Genomic DNA, 17,438 nt, shown 5'->3' with positions numbered 1-17,438 from the left:
ACCCCCTGAAGTCAGGAGGACGGGAGTTCAAATCTGGTCTCAGACACTTAACACTTCATCCTGGGCAAGTCGCTTAACCCCAACTAACTCAGGAAAAAAAAAAAGAGAGAGAGAGAGAGAGTAGCAAGGTCATTGTCTCTGAATTGTGGAGTATGTTAAAAGGAGTAAGATGGAAGAAGATTTAAAAGGTATGAAGGGTCAAGCATTTAATACTTGAAATCAGTTTATATTTTGAGCCTGACTTTTTTTTTCTCTATTGGAAAAATTTGTCATATTTGTCTCTATTTGTCATATAACTAATTCAACTTCTTATTTTCACATCCACTACCTTAAAGTCCTGGTCTTGTGCTTCATTGTGCCATGGGAAATGACCCTGGGCTCTGAAAGACAGGAGAATATCAACAAGCTTTGGAAGGAAAAAACATGTATATTAAGTCCTGAGACTTTTTTTTTTGCTGTTTGAATTTAAAGTTAAGGAGGTTTATCAATAGGTTTGCCTAAAGGTGATTATTTTTTGGACATGATTTCTTACAAAAACTCTTGTTTGTCCTGTTTTCTATTTTTAAATGTTTCCGTTTGTCGATGGTTACAATTATCTGCTAAGTTGTAGAAGGCTTATAATTGGTGTCAGTAGAGGAGGCATGCCATTGTGCTCATTGATCCTTGGAAAAGAGAAGTCTTTTTAAGTTTAGGTAGTAACTGATATGGCTTAAATTTGAATGTTTAAAAAAATTAAGTAGGTCTTACTTGAAAAGCTTTTCCTGTCCTGAACTAGCTTTTTGAAAACTTTGGAATTAAGGGGCAAATATGAAAGTTTCACTAAAAACTATATGCATAGTTTAAATGCCATAATTTCACAGTCAGTCTCTTAGGTACTACCAATCGTGCTAATCCAGTCTTTAGTACATGAAACAGAGATATTATTTTTGTTATTAAATTTTTTAGAAATTAATGAGGTAAACAAACATTTACAGGATAGTAGAACTAAAGCAACATAGAAATATCTACGAAAGTCCATTTAATAATATGCTAAACACATTTTCAGAGTTAATATACAATGATGACACTACAGATTAAAACTTACTGTGAGACCATGTGAACTATCTTAGATATGTGTTCATTGTTTTTCCAAATATATACTCACTTATTAAAATCCCATACCCCTTTTGGTTTAAATTTAACTACATAGTTCTTTTATTTCTAGGAACAAGATAATGCTATACAAAATATGCATAAGAAAATGGAAAATCTAGAATCAGAACTCCTTGATTGCACTAACCATTTACGGCGACAAACAAGTGAATTTGAGTTAAGCTCTACCCGAGAGGAATTACTTAGAAAAGAATATGAGGTAAGCTGTCATTATCCTCTTATACTCAGATGTTATATACCCATGAACAATCAATCACTGCTCTTTCATAGATAATGGTAATATATTTTGCAATTTGAGATATGAGGAGGAACAAGCAGCAATATTAATGATAGTGGAAATAGCATTGATGATTTTTTTAATCACACAGCATATTCACTTTGACCCATACATATACTTATCTTTACCAGATCTGGGGGCATTTTCACCTTCAAATATTATAGATTGTTTCTATAGTCTATTTGTCATGTAATTCTGTAACTCATATCAAATATTTAGTGAGATAGTTTAGAATATCAGAAAGAGCCTTGGGTTGCAGTCATGATAACTGTATTCACTTTTCCAGCTGTAATGCTTATTTTGTGGCATATTTATTATGTTCAGGTCTCATGTTCCTCATATTTAAAATGGAGTAATAATAATAATGACAGCTAATATTTTTGTAGCACTTTAAGGTTCATGTGTTTTATATATATTGTCTCATTTGATCTTTGCAGCATTGTGAAATAGGTTGGTATTATTATTCTCACTTTACAATTGGGGAAACTGAGTTGGAGAGAAGTTAGATACTTTGTCCTGGCACACAAAGTAAATGCCTGAGGTAGAATTTGAATTGAGTTCTCCCTAATTCCATTTCCTACCAGATTATCTACCAGGTCAACTAATGAATGATATTTTGCTGCTTAACTTCACAGGATAGTTATGTGTAGATATGTACATTTTAAAACAAAATAAACATAAGGATTCCCTACCATTAATTTATTTTATATCTAGAAAATTATTTTTTAAATTGATTCTTCTGTTAGCATTATAAAGTTTGAAGGTAAATAATTTCATATTAAAGATGAGATAGTAACATAGCACATGGCTCTGTGATTTTTAATGTTTTTATCAATGAAGTGGTTAAAGGCATGATTGTCATGCTTGTTGCATTTGGGTGAAATGGAAAGCTTATGAGGGCCACCGTAAACATTGAATGCAAAGTTAGGATCCCAAAAGCTTATGATGAGCCAGGAGCGTGAGCTGAATCAAAGATGAAATTTAATAAGGATGAATGTAAATTTAAAAAATCATATTTATAAGAAAAGATAAATGTATCTTGAGAGAAGTTTACTTGAAAAGCATTAATGAATACTAGTGAACTGCAAACTCAAGTTAACACTATAATATGGCAGTGAAGAAAGGTAGAGGAACTGTGGGAAGACAGGCTTATTGGTACACTTCTTTGTAGATGGATCTTTGAATTACTTTGTTCTGGAACACATTTGGAATTATGGATGAAAATGACTAAATTGTTCATATCTTTTTTACCTCAAAGAAATCAAAGGCAGAGGGAAAATTCATTGAGTATTCATTAAGAAAATTCATTGAGTATTCATTAAGTGCCTACTATCTGCCAGTCATTTCATTAAACACTGGGAATACAAAGCTAAAAATGAAACAATCTGTCTTTAAAGAGTATGAATTGTTATCTCAGGAGGCTACATGTACATAAATAAATATATATATACACACAAAATAAGGTAAATTTTTTTCCTTTCCTGTCCTGTCCTTTCTTTTTTCCTGTCCTTTCCTGTCCTTTTTTTGTGGGGAGAAAATTATCAGTTTGAGGAGTATGCAAGGTTTCACCCAAAAGGTAGTTATGTTAGCCAAGTTTTGAATGTAACAAAAGATTTTGAGAGATAGCAGTAAATATGGACTTTATTCTAAGCATGGGAGAACCAGTGCAAAGACATGGATTTGGGAGATGAAATTATCACATGTGAGAAATAACAAGAAGGCTAATACTCACTTTCTGATAGAGAGGTGAAGGACTCAGTGCAGAGCAGAACAAATTATTTTTAGGCATGGCCAGTGTGAGTTTTTTTTTTTTTAACTGAACTATACATATTTATTACAAGGGTTTATTTTTCTTTCCTTTTTCTTTTGAAGTCGTAGAGGAAGAGAAAATAAATACTTGTTAATTAAGAAAAAGGAAAACAATGTTTATGTGGGATATAATTGCTATCTTTAGGTATTTGAAAGGCTGCCACATAGGGAGCCATTAGACCCAAATTTTTGTTCAATATTCAGGTAGTTGCTTTGGCAAAATATTGTACTTTTTTCCAATTTTCTAAATAACTTCCTTTCTAGTTTTTTTTTTTAACATACATCTCAAAATTTTTCCATTTCCACTCCAATGTTCTTATTTATTAAAAAAAAAAAAAAAAAAAAAAAAGAAAGCATGTCTTTTTAAAAAAATACTTTTTTTGCTTCATCTCTTTCAGCAATTTTGGTTGAGTTTGTACCCTAGTACTGTTTTATTTTTGGTTTTGCCTTTAGATGTTTTAGAGTTATTCTTTTGTCTGTTTTTTTTTTTTTTGTTGTTTTTTTTTTTTGGCTTCCTTTCCTCCATAATATTCTTTATAATAATATTCTTTTTCTGTTTGCTCATTCTTCTAGCCTACTTTCTCACTTTGGAATTGATTTTTGGGCTCTGTGGCACTTCTGGAAGGAAGATCTTAAAGGAAGAAAGATGCTATTTTTTAGTGTTGTGTTATTTGAGCATCTCAGGGACAGAATGATAGGCAAGCTTCTGGTGTGAGTCATTTTTCAGCTGTTCTCACCTCTTTGTGACCTCATTTAGGTTTTTCTAGGCAAAGGTACTATAGTAGTTTACCATTTACTACTCCAGCTCATTATATAGAGGAGGAACTGAGGGTAAACGGGGTTAAGTAGCTTGCCTTGAGTTCCATAGCCAGTAAGTGTTTGAACTCAAGGAGATGAGTTTTTGTAACTTTAGTCTGGGGACTCTACTCACTGCTTCACCTTTTTGCCCTTTGCAAGCATCCAGTCTTCCCAAATGGTCTGATTTAGGGCCAAGTCTGATTCCTGCCCCCTGATCTAAGCTCTGCAAATTTCTGGCCTAAAGTTTAGAATTTGAATCATAGTAGACTGCTCTTGGCAACTCATCCAATTGGGTGCCTGCAGGTTCAGAGTATAGAACTTCATGTCCTTTATTTGTCTGGGTTTCCTTCCTTGATGTTCTTCCATGAGCTTGGCTAAATGTTGCAATTGATACCCTTCTCTGCCCCTAAGAGCTGAGCCACACTGCTGCTGCTTCTGAACTTCTTCTTTTCTTGTATGTGGCCTGGAGTGCTACCCTGAGCACAGGTCCCCCTTCCCAGGAAGCACTGGATTTGTGACCCCTCAGGAGGTAGTAGGTGGCAGGGCCTTCTGTCTCTCCTGTTTGTGGTGCCCTGATATGAGGTTGAGAGGTTCTGTTGTCCTGATACACCGTCTTTCTCCAAGGGTTGGAGCACTCCTGCTCCTAGCCCAGTCTAATTCCTAATGTTCTCATACCTTTTTGTCTCCAAAGAGATTCCATGTCAACTGTGCTGGATTAATGACTCATTGTGACTTTTTCTGTTTTTTTTTTTTTTTTTTTCCCCCTATCAGGATTCAGTATGGTACATTTTCTAGGTTGATTTAGAGGTATTTGTGAAGGGGAGCTCTATTTCCTGTTTCCTCTTATTTACTATCTTGGTTCTATCTGCTTTATAAATTATAATAGTATATTTCTCTCTTATTTTTATCTTTGATAATGCATATAAATATTGTGTTATATTTAATCATAAATTTAAGTTTTTATTCTTTATTGCCAGTCTTTTGAATTGGTGATGCTATGAGGCGGAAATTCACACTTCTTGGCAGCAGTTCATTTTGCTGCTGTGCGTGCGCGCACACACACACACACACACACACACACATAAAAGTAAAGAGTAACTATTTCCTAAATTGTTTTGGATTTTGAAATAAAATATATGTATAAAAAAGACCAAGATAAGAATTGTTAATAATAACCAAGGAAGAAAGATGCTTCATATTTTTTTTAATGGAGAAAATTGTTTTGGGTCATGTGCAATTAATTAACAAACTAAAAGAACTTTAAGTCTTCAATCTTGTAAACATTTTAACTTCAGTTGGTACTACTAATTACATTTCATGAGGTTATTTTTTTTAATGTATTTGGTCCAGAAAAATATTGTTACTCTGTAAAGAGAAGTCACACAGTATGGTATAGCTTAATCACTTTAACATGGATCAGTGGACTTTTGGATCAGAAACCTGCCCTTTTCAGTTTTATAAAAGTGATGTTGAATACTTAAGAACCAAGGGAAAAGTGAACTGGAGAAAGAAAGATCCATTGCTTCTATAAAATACTTTTCAACCAGGAGGGATTTGTTATCTTGGGAAATAAGCTTAACTTAATAACAGCAAAATATAGGTTTTACAAAGTGGAGACTCAAATCTAATTCCAAAAGAACTTTAGATTCTGTAAAAGATTATGGTGGAGTAACTATCCTTACTAATAATTGTTGAATTGCTTCTGTCAATCATACTGAATATAATAATAATAGAACTGCCTTAGAATATAACTTGGCTTTGAAATTATGCTTCAAACTTTAAAAGAAAAGGGGGAAAATTTATGTAATAATGCAGAGACTTATTTTGTTTATTATCTTTTGTAATCATTCATAAAGACAGCCTGTTTAGACGAGTCATTTTTATGCCCACATTTAAACTCCTTTGCAAAGAGATTATCAGTGGTGGATTATCCTAAGAACAATGGCAGTACATCATCAAGGTAAATAGAGTAATGATTACCAAAATGTTTTATTCAAAGTTTATTTGAAAAAACTTTATTTTGAGTACTGAAGTTTTAGTTATTAAAAAAGAGATGAAGATTCCATTAATTTATCTTCCATTTTAATCAGAATTCATAAAAATATAGAGCTGATTGTAAAATCTTTAGCATCCTTCAAAACTCAGGTAAAGTGCTATCTTATTAAATGAAACCTTTTTTCATCCCCCAGTTAACACTACCTCACCTTACTCCCCCCCTCATTATTTTCTGTAACCAGTAGGTGTCACTCTGAGATAAATTTTGGCTGAATGCTCACTTTTCTGACTCCTCCCATCAGAGTAGATGCTGAGTAGATCACTGAGTAGATCACATTCTTTCCATATTTTACTTTTCAATTCCCAGAAGGCAACTCTAGGAGGCACAGTTTTCTTTTGGTTTATTCCATCCCTTTATTACAGCTTGGAATTTTTTCCCTGAATTTTTCAACACAACTATACCTGGTTCTAGTTTTAATAATTTGATAGGGCCTGTTATAGCTTTTTAGCCTTTAAGAACTCTAAATCATCTTCTCATCTTAATAAATCATTGGAGTAGGATATAAGAGGAGGAAGGAATTAAAACTTAATTTAACTAAAATTTTTCTATAATTTTGAAAGTTTATTCCATTTCTTTTCCCCTATTCTGATTTATTGTGATTTTAGAATACTTAAATTTCTTTAGTGTGGCTACAATTTCTACTCTGAAATGATTATAATAGAAATAAAGGTCTGCTCCATCTTCACCCTCATTTATACTTTTAATTGATCTGTAAGATTCATCTCACTCAGAATTATATCATGATCATTTGAAAAGTTAATTTAGGTAACTTTGTAGTGCAGTGCTACACCTGGAATTAGTAAGATCTGAGATCAGATCCTTCCTTAGACAATGGTTATGGAGTTCTATGTAAGTTACTTTAGTTTTCTTATCTGTAATATGGGATATTATTAGCACTTCTCAGAGTTTTTGTGAGAATAAAGTGAGATAATATTTTAAAGTAGTTAGAATTAGTGATAATTAAATAGGAATGTTTTACCTCACCACATTAAAATGGGTATATATGGCACTTTAAGGTTTGTAAAGCACTTTACATCACGCTCATACATTTTTCCAAATAATAAGTACTATTCTCTGTTGTGGGCCAGAACTTGAAACAAGGTACTAAGTGGAATTGAGGAGACAATGGTTAAATTTAGTTTAGCACTGATTTGATCCTACAATAAATAATGGTTTCCTAGTGATATAATGATTGATTTATACTCAGTGTAGAGCATATAAGCTAGAAGTCTCATCCAGGTAGATTTGGAGAGCTAGAGGGAAGCTGGCAAAGGCAGAGAAGGCTCCTGGCGGCAGGAGCTCAAGCTCTCCAAATCAAGGAGAGAAGTAGGCCTCTATGAAAGCTAACTGGGCCCCAAGAAAGGAGACAAGACTTTGAAAGAGATGATAAAGGATTTGGACTTTAACCCCTGGCTACTTGTGTGGTGATTACTGAAATGAAACGAAGGCTGCTCCCAGAGACCCCAAGGAAACCGAAACAAGAGAAGAGAACATTACACTTCTCTGTTCCTCTTCCCTTCATTCACTCATGATCAAATGCAAGTGAACATATTTGGTGTTAATATTTGTTGAATAGGTAGATAATGTTAATGACTATGTTACCGAGACAGTCTAATCTTTCATAAACTACATAAATGATGACTAAAAATCTCTTTTAATTGTACTTCATTTTTAATCTAGGGATGCAAATCTTTTCTTGATTTTATTTATTCAGATTGAAATATTCAGTTATAGAGATGGTCACACTATCCAGCACCTTGAATTGAAATGACACAATATGTAATTTACCTTTATTAAAAATAAACTAGTTAATCATTGAATTTAGGAGTCTTGTCATTTTGTTTGTTAGTGGGAATGTTTTTAGTAGGTAAATGGATTGGGTAGAATTGCCTTGTTATAATGGAGAGGCTTGCATAACTCAATGAAAACAAGCTATGCTGTGTTTAATTACCTAAGATGGATGGATTCTACTGATCCATGATGACTTCTGATAAAAGGTGATCCATTGGAGAAGGAAATGGCAACCTGCTCCAGTAACTCTGTCAGGAAAACTCCATGGTCAGAATTATAATGATATAAGAAATATCAGGAGATGAACCTTTCAGATTTGAAGGTGTCCAATATGCTACTGGGAAAGACAAACCCCATGAATTCACTTTGTTGTTATTTATTGGTGTTTGACTCTTTGTAACTCCATGGACCACACTATGCCAGACCCTTCTTATTCTCTAGCCTCCCTTATCTCTCAAAGTTGGTCCAACTAAATGTTTATTGTTATGACACTATTTATCCATCTCATCCTTTCTGCTTCCCTTTTCATTTTGCCTTCCATTTCCCCCAATATCAGGGTCTTTTCTGATGAATTTCATCTTCTTATTTTGTGGCCAAAGTATGTAAGCTTCCAATTTAGTATTTGGTCTTCTAGTGAATAGCATGAATCAATTTCTTTAAGCATTGACTGATTTGAACTCCCTATTGAGTAAGAGATTCTCAAAAGTCTTCTTTAGCACCACAACCTGAAAGCATCAATTCTATAGTGTTAAATTTTCCTTATAATTCAACTCTCATAGTCATAAACTTTATCTTTGACACTATGTACCTCAATGTTTTCTAGATCAGTTTTTTTTCCAATGAGAAATTTCACATTTTCTTCTACTTTTTGATGCTTTGACTTTGTTTTATTGCTTCTTTATCTCTCATGAAATCATCACTTGACGATCACATTTTACTTGCTGAATTCTAATTTTTAAGAAATTATTTTCTATAGTTATATTTTGTAATACCTTTTCCATCTGACCAATTCTGCTTTTTAAGGAGTTTTTTTTTTTTTTTTTTTTTTTTTAAAGGAGTTCTTGATGATTTTGGTATGTCTTTTACAATTTGGCCAGTTGTTTTTTTTTTTAATGTTATTTTCTTCAGTATTCTTTGTGTTTCTTTTACCAAAGTGTTCATTCTTTTTTCATAATTTTCTTGCATTATTGTCATTTTTCCCCAATTTTTTTTCTCTATCACTCTTTTAACTTTCTTTAAGTCTTCCAGGAGTTTTGGGTTCAATTAGTATTGAGCTTTGAACCTTTGCTTGTAACTGTTTTCACATTGTTGTCTTCTAAGTCTTTTTTTGTTTTGGTCTTCTGTGCCTCTGATGTAGCATTTTTATGGTCAAATTCTTTTTTTGTTTTATTTTATAATTTCCTCATTTTTTCAGATTGTTTTTTCATTTTAAACTTTATGTTAAAGTTGGGTTATGCTCATGTTGTGTAGTAAGGCCTTGTCTCAAGAATCAGGTTTTGTTATACTGCTGTTTTTGAGCTTGTTTTGAGGGTCCTGCAAGTTTTTGGTGTTTCCAAGGTGATCTTCAGAGAGGTATAGTCAATTTTCTCTTGATCTTTGCTCTGGGTATTTACCCAGAAAGGACTTGTAGCCATAAGCACTAGTGTTTTCTTTCCCTTGGAATTCTAACTAAGGGCCCTGCTCCTTTATTACCAACCACCAGGACTCTTCTGCTACCCAGAATAGCATGAGCAGTAGAGTTGCCCATCAGTCCAGGTATACCCAGTGTCAGCAAAGGGTACTTTGTAATCTCTTTCTGACCATTCTTTTGAATTCTTATTGCCTCTGGGCTGAGAGTTCTTGAAACTGCTGCTGGTGCAACCTACATTTCTGTGTCACTGATTTTACCTGCCTACCTCTCAAGTTTTTTTAGGCTGGAAAAATGTCTCACCCCAATCTTTTGTTGGCTCTGCTGCTCCAAAATTTGACCTAATGTGTTATTTTAAGGTTGTTCATAAGAAGAGTTTAGTTGGGTGGCTGCCATCTTGGCAGCTTCTTTTCTTTTCCAGTATTATTTTTGCTCTGTCACACTCATTAATTTATAAAATAATTTTTAATTAAACCCCAAACCCTAAAATCTTTTTTTTCCTTTTTAAGAATTTTAGTTGAATTTGTGCCTATGCTATTTTTCTGTGTCTGTATATATCTATGTAAAATTTCAATTTTTCCATGAATTCTTTCTTCCCCTTTATTATTTATTCTTTCAGCCAGTTCCTGATTATGTTCTTTTTGTGAGGGCAAGGCTCTAGGCCTTTGGAAGGGAATGTCTGAAGTAGTCTTTTTTTCTATTTTCTTGGGAATACTGTGTGTTATAGTATTCCAGAATCTAAGAGATAAGTGAGACTTGGAATCTGCAAACTTTGTTGCTCTCATAATGGGTTGATCTGGCACAAAATCTGCTCACTGTCCTATTGGTCTGACTTCTGGTTGATAGTGACTAAATCCAATACCAGTCTAGAGAAATTTGAAGCAACTCAAGTCCCCTTGCTAGCCATATTTCTCAGATCCAAACCTAGGTCAAGAAATTGAAGTACTCAGTCCACCCTTTTCCCACCCTTGAATTTCTTGTCCTGGTTATTCCATTGTCAGCTTTCTACTGTGTTAGGTGCCAGAACTGAGTTCATCAGTTTTCTATTTACTGGTGGATTGCATATTTCATCTTTAGTCCTTTGGAATTGTGGTTGGTCATTGTGTTGGATCATTTAGTAAGGCTTTCAAAGTTAGTTATTTTTATAATATAACGGTTATTGTTTAAATTGTTCTAGTTCTGCTTACTTCAGTTTTTATCAGTTTATACAAATCTCAGGTTTTTTGAAACTATTACCTTCATCATTTCTTTATTTTTTAATTAACTGTTGTCTTTGGCTCCAAAAATCTATAGCATGTGCAGCAGTCATATTTTGGTAAAACTATCTTTGCAGATGGGCAAAAGCCAATATATATACATACATACATGTACACACACACACACACACACACACACAATTTGTTATATATTTCTTGGACACAAAACACTCATAAGAGAAATATGATACAAAGAATTTTTTTCCCCTTTAGACAACTTTTTCATTTTAGATGTGTTAATGTTATTTGTGCGGAAGCTTTTCCATTTTGAATAATCAAAGGTATCTATTTTATCTTCTATTATTGCCTTTATCTCATTTACAAATACAGTCTTACCTATAGTTATGAGAGATATAATCTGTTTCTTAATATTAATTTTGTTAATATTTCTTATATTATAAATCTTTTTAAATATTATTGTCTTTAAAATTAAAGTCATTTGTTATGTAGACTCTATAATGGGTGTTGTAAGGTATTGGTCTCAGTCTAATTTACTTCTAGACTGATTTTTGGTTCTTCCACCAGTTTTTATCAAATAGGAAGTTTTTTACTAGGTAGTTGATTTTTTTCATTTAATAAACACTGGATTATTGAATGCTACTGTTTGAGAATCTTATTTCTTTAATGCATAGTATATGGTTTTGATGACTACTGCTTTATTACATAGTTTGAATTTTGGAAGTGCTATTCCCTCTTCATCCTTACTTCTTTTCATAATTATTCATGCTATTTCATCATATTCCTTGATTTTTTTTTTTTTTGTAATCTGCAACTTTTTAAAAGCTATTGTCTTAGTATTTTTGCTGATTTTTTTGAGGTTTTCCAAGCAAATTATCATAGCTTTAGTAAATAGGTTTAGTTTTATCTCTTCTTTACCTATCTTTATTCCTTTAACTTCCTTCTCTTGTCTCTTTACTGTTGCTAGCATTTCCAGATTAAATAATAGTGGAGAGAGTAGTTATCCTTGTTTTACTCCTGTATTTGTTGAAAAAGATTCTCATTTATTTTCATTTAATAGAATGTTTGCTTTTGGTTTTAGGTAGATCTTTTAAAAATTAATATTTAAAAAAGATCTCTTTATATCTCTGCTTTGTTTTTTTTGTTTTGTTTTGTTTTGTTTTCTTTTTAGTATAAAATAGTATTGTATTTTGTCATAAGCTTTTTTTCTTTTTTGTATCTTTTTAACGATCATGTGGTTTTGAATGTTTAGACTTTTTTTTTTCCTGAGGCAATTGGGGTTAAATGATTTGCCCAGGGTCACCAGGTTAGGAAATGTTAAGTGTCTGAGACCAGATTTGAACTCAGGTCCTCTTGACTTAAGGGCTGGTGCTTTACTGCACTACCTACCTGCTCCAATTACATTGATATTTAAAAAAAAATGTTGAACTATCCTTGCATTCCTCGTGTAAAATCCCACTTTATCTTAACGAATGATTTCTTAGATAAATCACTATAGTCTGTTAAGATTTTGTTTAAGATTTTTGAATCAGTTACATGAACTGGTGCTGAGTGAAGCGAACAGAACTGAGAGTTTTTTTTACAGAAAGATTGTACACAGTAATAAAAAGATTATGTTATGATCAGCTATGATAGACTAGCTCTGTTCAGCAATGTGGGAATCTTTAAGACAATTCCAGTAGACTTGGGCCATCCACATCGAGAAATAACTATGGAGACTGAATGTGGATTTAAGCATAATATTTTCACCTTTTGGGAGGTTTTCTTTTGTTTGCTTTTTCTTCCTCATGTTTTTTTTCCCCTTTTTGACTGATTTTCCTTTTTTTTTAATTTTTTAATTTGAAACATCTTCCCATATTTATTTATTTATTAATAGCTTTTTATTTACAAATATATGCATAGGTAATTTTTCAGCACTGACAATTGCAAATCCTTTTGTTCCAACTTTTTCCCTCCCCCCCCTTCTCCCAGATGGCAGGTTGACCAATACATGTTAAATATGTTAAAATATAAATTATATATATATATATATATATATATATATATATATATATATATACACATACACACATACATGTCCAAACAGTTATTTTGCTGTGTAAAAAGAGTGAGACTTTGAAATAGTGTACAATTAGCCTGTGAAGGAAATCAAAAATGCAAGCGGACAAAAATATAGGGATTGGGATTTCTATGTAGTAGTTCATAGTCATCCCAGAGTTCTTTCCCTGGGTGTAGCTAGTTCAGTTCATTACTGCTCCATTGGAACAGATTTAATTCATCTCATTGCTGAGGATGGCCAAGTCCATCAGAATTGGTCATCCTATAGTACTGTTGTTGAAGTATATCATGATCTCTTGACCCTGCTCATTTCACTCAGCATCAGTTCAGTAAGTCTCTCCAGGTCCTTTTGAAATCCTCCTGCTGGTTGTTTCTTATAGAACAATAATATTCCATAATATTCATATATCACAGTTTATTCAGCCATTCACCAGTTAATGGGCATCCACTCAGTTTCCAGTTTCTGGCCACTACAAAGAGGGCTGCCACAAACATTCTTGCACATACAGGTCCCTTTCCTTTTTTAAAAATCTCTTTGGGATATAAGCCCAGTAGCAGCACTGCTGGGTCAAAGGGTATGCACAATTTGATAGCTTTTTGAGCATAGTTCCAAATTGCTCTCCAGAATGGCTGGATGTATTTTGGCTGATTTTTCTTGCACAATTACAAATATAGAAATATATTTGAAAGTATTATTTTTGTATAATGTGTATCAGAATATTCACTGTCTTGGGGAAGGAGGAAATGGTGGAGGGAGAGAATATTTGGAACACAAAATCTTATGAAAATGAAAACTTTATATTTATTAACATGTATTTAACACATTTAAAAAAATAAAATACTAAAAAAGAAAAAAAGGATTTTTGACTCAATATTTGTCAGTGATATTGGCTTACAATTTTCTTTTCTTTTTTTTTTTTCTTTCTCTGGTGTTGGAAATATATTTGTCTCATAGCAGGAATTCTGGTAGTATTCTTTCTCAGTTTTTGAGAATAATTTGTAAAATGTGGGTACTAACTCGTAAAAAAATTTTTTTTTTAATTAAATTCTCCTGTGAATCTATCAGATACAGGATTTTTTTTTTTCCTTTGGTAGTTCCTCTGTAGCTTGATACATTTTCTTTTTTGAAACTGGGTTATTTACTATTTCTCTCTGGTCTTCTAATAATTTAGGTATTTTATACTGTTGAAGCTATTCCTTTATTTTTCTATGTTCTCATTTTTTTTTTAGTGCATTACTGTGCATAACACATTCTGATTGTTTTTTTTTTTCATTTCTTCTGTTTTTTCATTTCATATTATTCAATTGGTATTTTACTGATTTGATTTTTCTGCTCTCATCTATTATGGAGAGATGACATCATCAGGTGTCAAAAAGGGAATCTAATTAAACAAGGGGCCAAGAAATGGTTCTATTGTACTTTGATGATCTTAAAGGAATAATGGAAAGATAGGGGAAAAGAAATGCATGGTGGGGGCAGTGGCAGTAAGAGGTAAGACAAAAGTTTTGCTCTTATTATTTCTCTTTTAAACACTGAGAAATAGGTCTGTTGTAGGTGTATGTTCTCTTCATATTACAAAGAGCTGTCTCATTAAGTATTCAGTTATTTTCCTTCACTTCTAGGTGCCTTAACTTTACAAAAAAATAGATCTGAAGGCAATATTTCCTTCTGTTAACTATTTTTCCTCTTGATTTATGTGATTTCTTCTTCCTGCAATCTTTGGTTCTTTCAGGTTTACACCTAAGAAAAACAAAACAGTATAATCTTGCAAGGGAAAAAATGTATTTTTAATGAAGTAGATCTCCTAAGCATTCCAAATCAAAAGGCTAGAACTGCATAGAAACCTTCAAGTACAAATATAGGAATCAAGAAAAACATAAAAAGGTAAACATAAGAGAGTTATCCCAAGGGGGCTTAAATACTGATGAATTGTTTACTTCTCCCTCTCCTCCTGTTTTTCCTTATTACTTTCTGACTCTTAACAGTTGTGGTTTCCTTGGGGTGCTACATTTCAGTGTCTCAGCCTCTTCTCCCATTGGGTAATTAATTCATGGTTCACCAGTCTAGGTCTTTATCCCAAAGATTTTCTGGGTGGTTAGAACAGACCCCAGTTGGATTCTGCGTTCTTTTCCTCAGGTTTGGTGGCATGTTGGGTAGCTCCCCTCCAAATGTACTGTTTGTTCTGGAAACTTGTTTTTAGTTCTCTAGCCTTGTACTAGAAATTCAGAGTAGGTATTCCTGGCACCTGAATAGTCATCAGCAGTGATGCTGATGCTTTCTGACTGAAACTCCTGGTAGGCTTTTTTTCCTGAAGGACTGTAGCCAACCTGGTTGTTAGGGCCCAGCAAACTTTGGCAGCCTGGAGCAGTGGACTCTGGAGGGGGGGGGAAAGGGGGGAAACACAAGGTACAGAGATGGGTTTTGATGTGTATCTGTGTAATGTTTTTGGGTGTGCTATTGGTCTATTACTGATATGATGGAAAGTGGGAGAAGGGAACTATGTGAACTCAGGTTTTTTTGGTGGAGAAGGGAGGAATTTATCTTCTTTTGAATTCTGGATGTTAATTAGAATATGCAAACAGTTGACATTGGTTTATCTTTGGTTTATAACTTCTATTTTGAAGAGACTTGAAAAGTAGTAGGTAAGACTTGAAAGGTTGTGGTATTGGAGAAAAAAGTCTAGGGCTGCTGTTGCAACCCAGATGTCCCCATCAGTTCATCTTTAAATGGACTTTTAATTAGTCTTGCTGGTTTAGGTATCAAGACTACATAAGTGTCATTAAAATAATTTAATAGAACCATTTTACCTATTTTTTTAAATATAGCTTTTTATTTACAAGATATATGCATAGTTAATTTTTCAGCATTGACCCTTGCAAAACCTTCTGTTCCAATTTTTCCTCTCTTTCCCCCTACTCCCTCCCCTAAATAGCAGGTAGACCAATACATGTTAAATATGTTAAAGTATTTGTTAAATACAAATAAAGTATTTGTTAAAGACAGAAATGTTATATATACATATATTGTATTTAACATATCATATAGTTTTTTTGCTGCACAAGAAAAATCAGACTTAGAAATAAGGTAAAAAATAACCTGAGAAGGAAATCAAAAATGCAAATGGACAAAAACAGAAACTTCCTTATAATTCATTTAACTTTTTTTTAAAAAAAAACAGAGGGAGTGGAAATGCTATATTGTGGTTCATACTTATTTCCCATAGTTCTTTCACTGTGTATAGCTGGTTCTCTTCATTATTGAACAAATGGAACTGATTTGGTTCATTTCATTGTTGAAGAGAGCCACATCCATCAGAATCGATCATCATATAGTATTGTTGTTGAAGTATATAATGATCTCCTGGTCCTGCTCATTTCACTCAGCATCAGTTCCTGTAAGTCTCTCCAAGCCTTTCTGAAATCATCCTGCTGGTCATTTCTTATGGAACAATAATATTCCATAACATTCATATACCACTACCTATTTTTAAAAAATGGTTTATTTAATTGTTTATTTTAAATTTTTTGTGGAATTTGCTTATCAGTCCATTTAGTCTTAGAATTTTTTTCCTTTGAGAATTCATAAAAGACTTTCAGCTTCTTTTTCTTTGTTAGGGTTATTTACTTATTCTATTTCCTGTTCTGTTAGTCTGGGCAATGCATATTTTTGTAAACATTCATCCCTTTTATTTAGATTGCCAATTTGTTGGTATAGACTAGGGCAATATAGGTTCTAATAATTGGTTTTATTTCTTCATTGATTATTATTTTATCTTTATCTTTTTTCTATTATTTTATCTTTTTCGTTGTTTTGATATTCTTTTTTTAAAAATCAAATTAACTAATGACTTTTAAATTGTTTTTAAAATCTAGTTTTATTTGATGATTTTTTTTTTTGTGTGTGTGTCTTTCATTTTTATCAATCTCTGCTTTTCAGGTTCTGTATTCTGGCATTTAATTATAGATTTAAAATTTATTGATTTTCTAGCTTTTCTAATTAGAATATTCATTTTGTTGATCTGATTTTTAATTTGTTTAGTGATTAAATTTAGTGATTTCTTTAGTGATTAAAACTGCTTTTGCATCATCTCCAGTTAGTACGTTGTCTCATTGTTGTCATCTTTAATGAAATTATTGTTTCAATCATTTGTTCTTTGACTCACTCTTTAGGACTCAATTGTTTAGAACTTTAGTTTTCAATTACTTTTCAATTTTTTGTTTAAAGTCACTTTATTAAATGTAGTTTTTATTCCTTTATGGTTGATAAAAATGCAGCTAATTTTTCTACTTTTTTGTACTTGTGAGGTTTTCATGCCCTAACTTACATTAAATTTTTAAGTGCCATGCATAGCTAGTAAGTAGATTTTATTTTTTAAAATTTGCTATCTATTTTTCCTTATAAGTCACTTAACTTTTTAAAAAAGCATTTAGGTACTATGCTGCTTTTTGTGTATCCATCTTTCCAGATGTATATAATTTGCATTAATTTTCTATGGTAGTGTTAAGCAAAATATTTCCCTGTTTATCTGTTTTAACTTTAGAAAGGCTAGACATCCTTATCAGTGCAAAACTTTTTTCTTTGGATTAAAAAAGGTTCATCTTTGATTATCCTTAAGGATAAAAACAAAATGCTTTTTTTTTCTTGACATAGTGTGG

General features: G+C 32.6%; 1 protein-coding gene across 7 annotated transcripts in view; it reads left to right on the top strand.

Annotated features, from left to right (window-relative positions):
* CCDC171 (coiled-coil domain containing 171) overlaps positions 1-17,438 on the top strand; it is a 418,598-nt gene that overhangs the window by 50,345 nt on the left and 350,815 nt on the right. For all 7 annotated transcript variants that reach the window (XM_031961543.1, XM_031961537.1, XM_023497955.2 and 4 more), the window contains one exon: positions 1,205-1,351. In XM_031961543.1, the coding sequence (XP_031817403.1) occupies positions 1,205-1,351 (147 nt within the window). The remainder of the gene's footprint in view (positions 1-1,204; positions 1,352-17,438) is intronic.

The sequence above is a fragment of the Sarcophilus harrisii genome, chromosome 1, assembly GCF_902635505.1.
Source record: "Sarcophilus harrisii chromosome 1, mSarHar1.11, whole genome shotgun sequence".
Lineage (NCBI taxonomy): Eukaryota > Metazoa > Chordata > Mammalia > Dasyuromorphia > Dasyuridae > Sarcophilus > Sarcophilus harrisii.
Note: the sequence above shows the minus strand (reverse complement) of the source record. Positions and strands in the feature narration are given on the sequence as shown.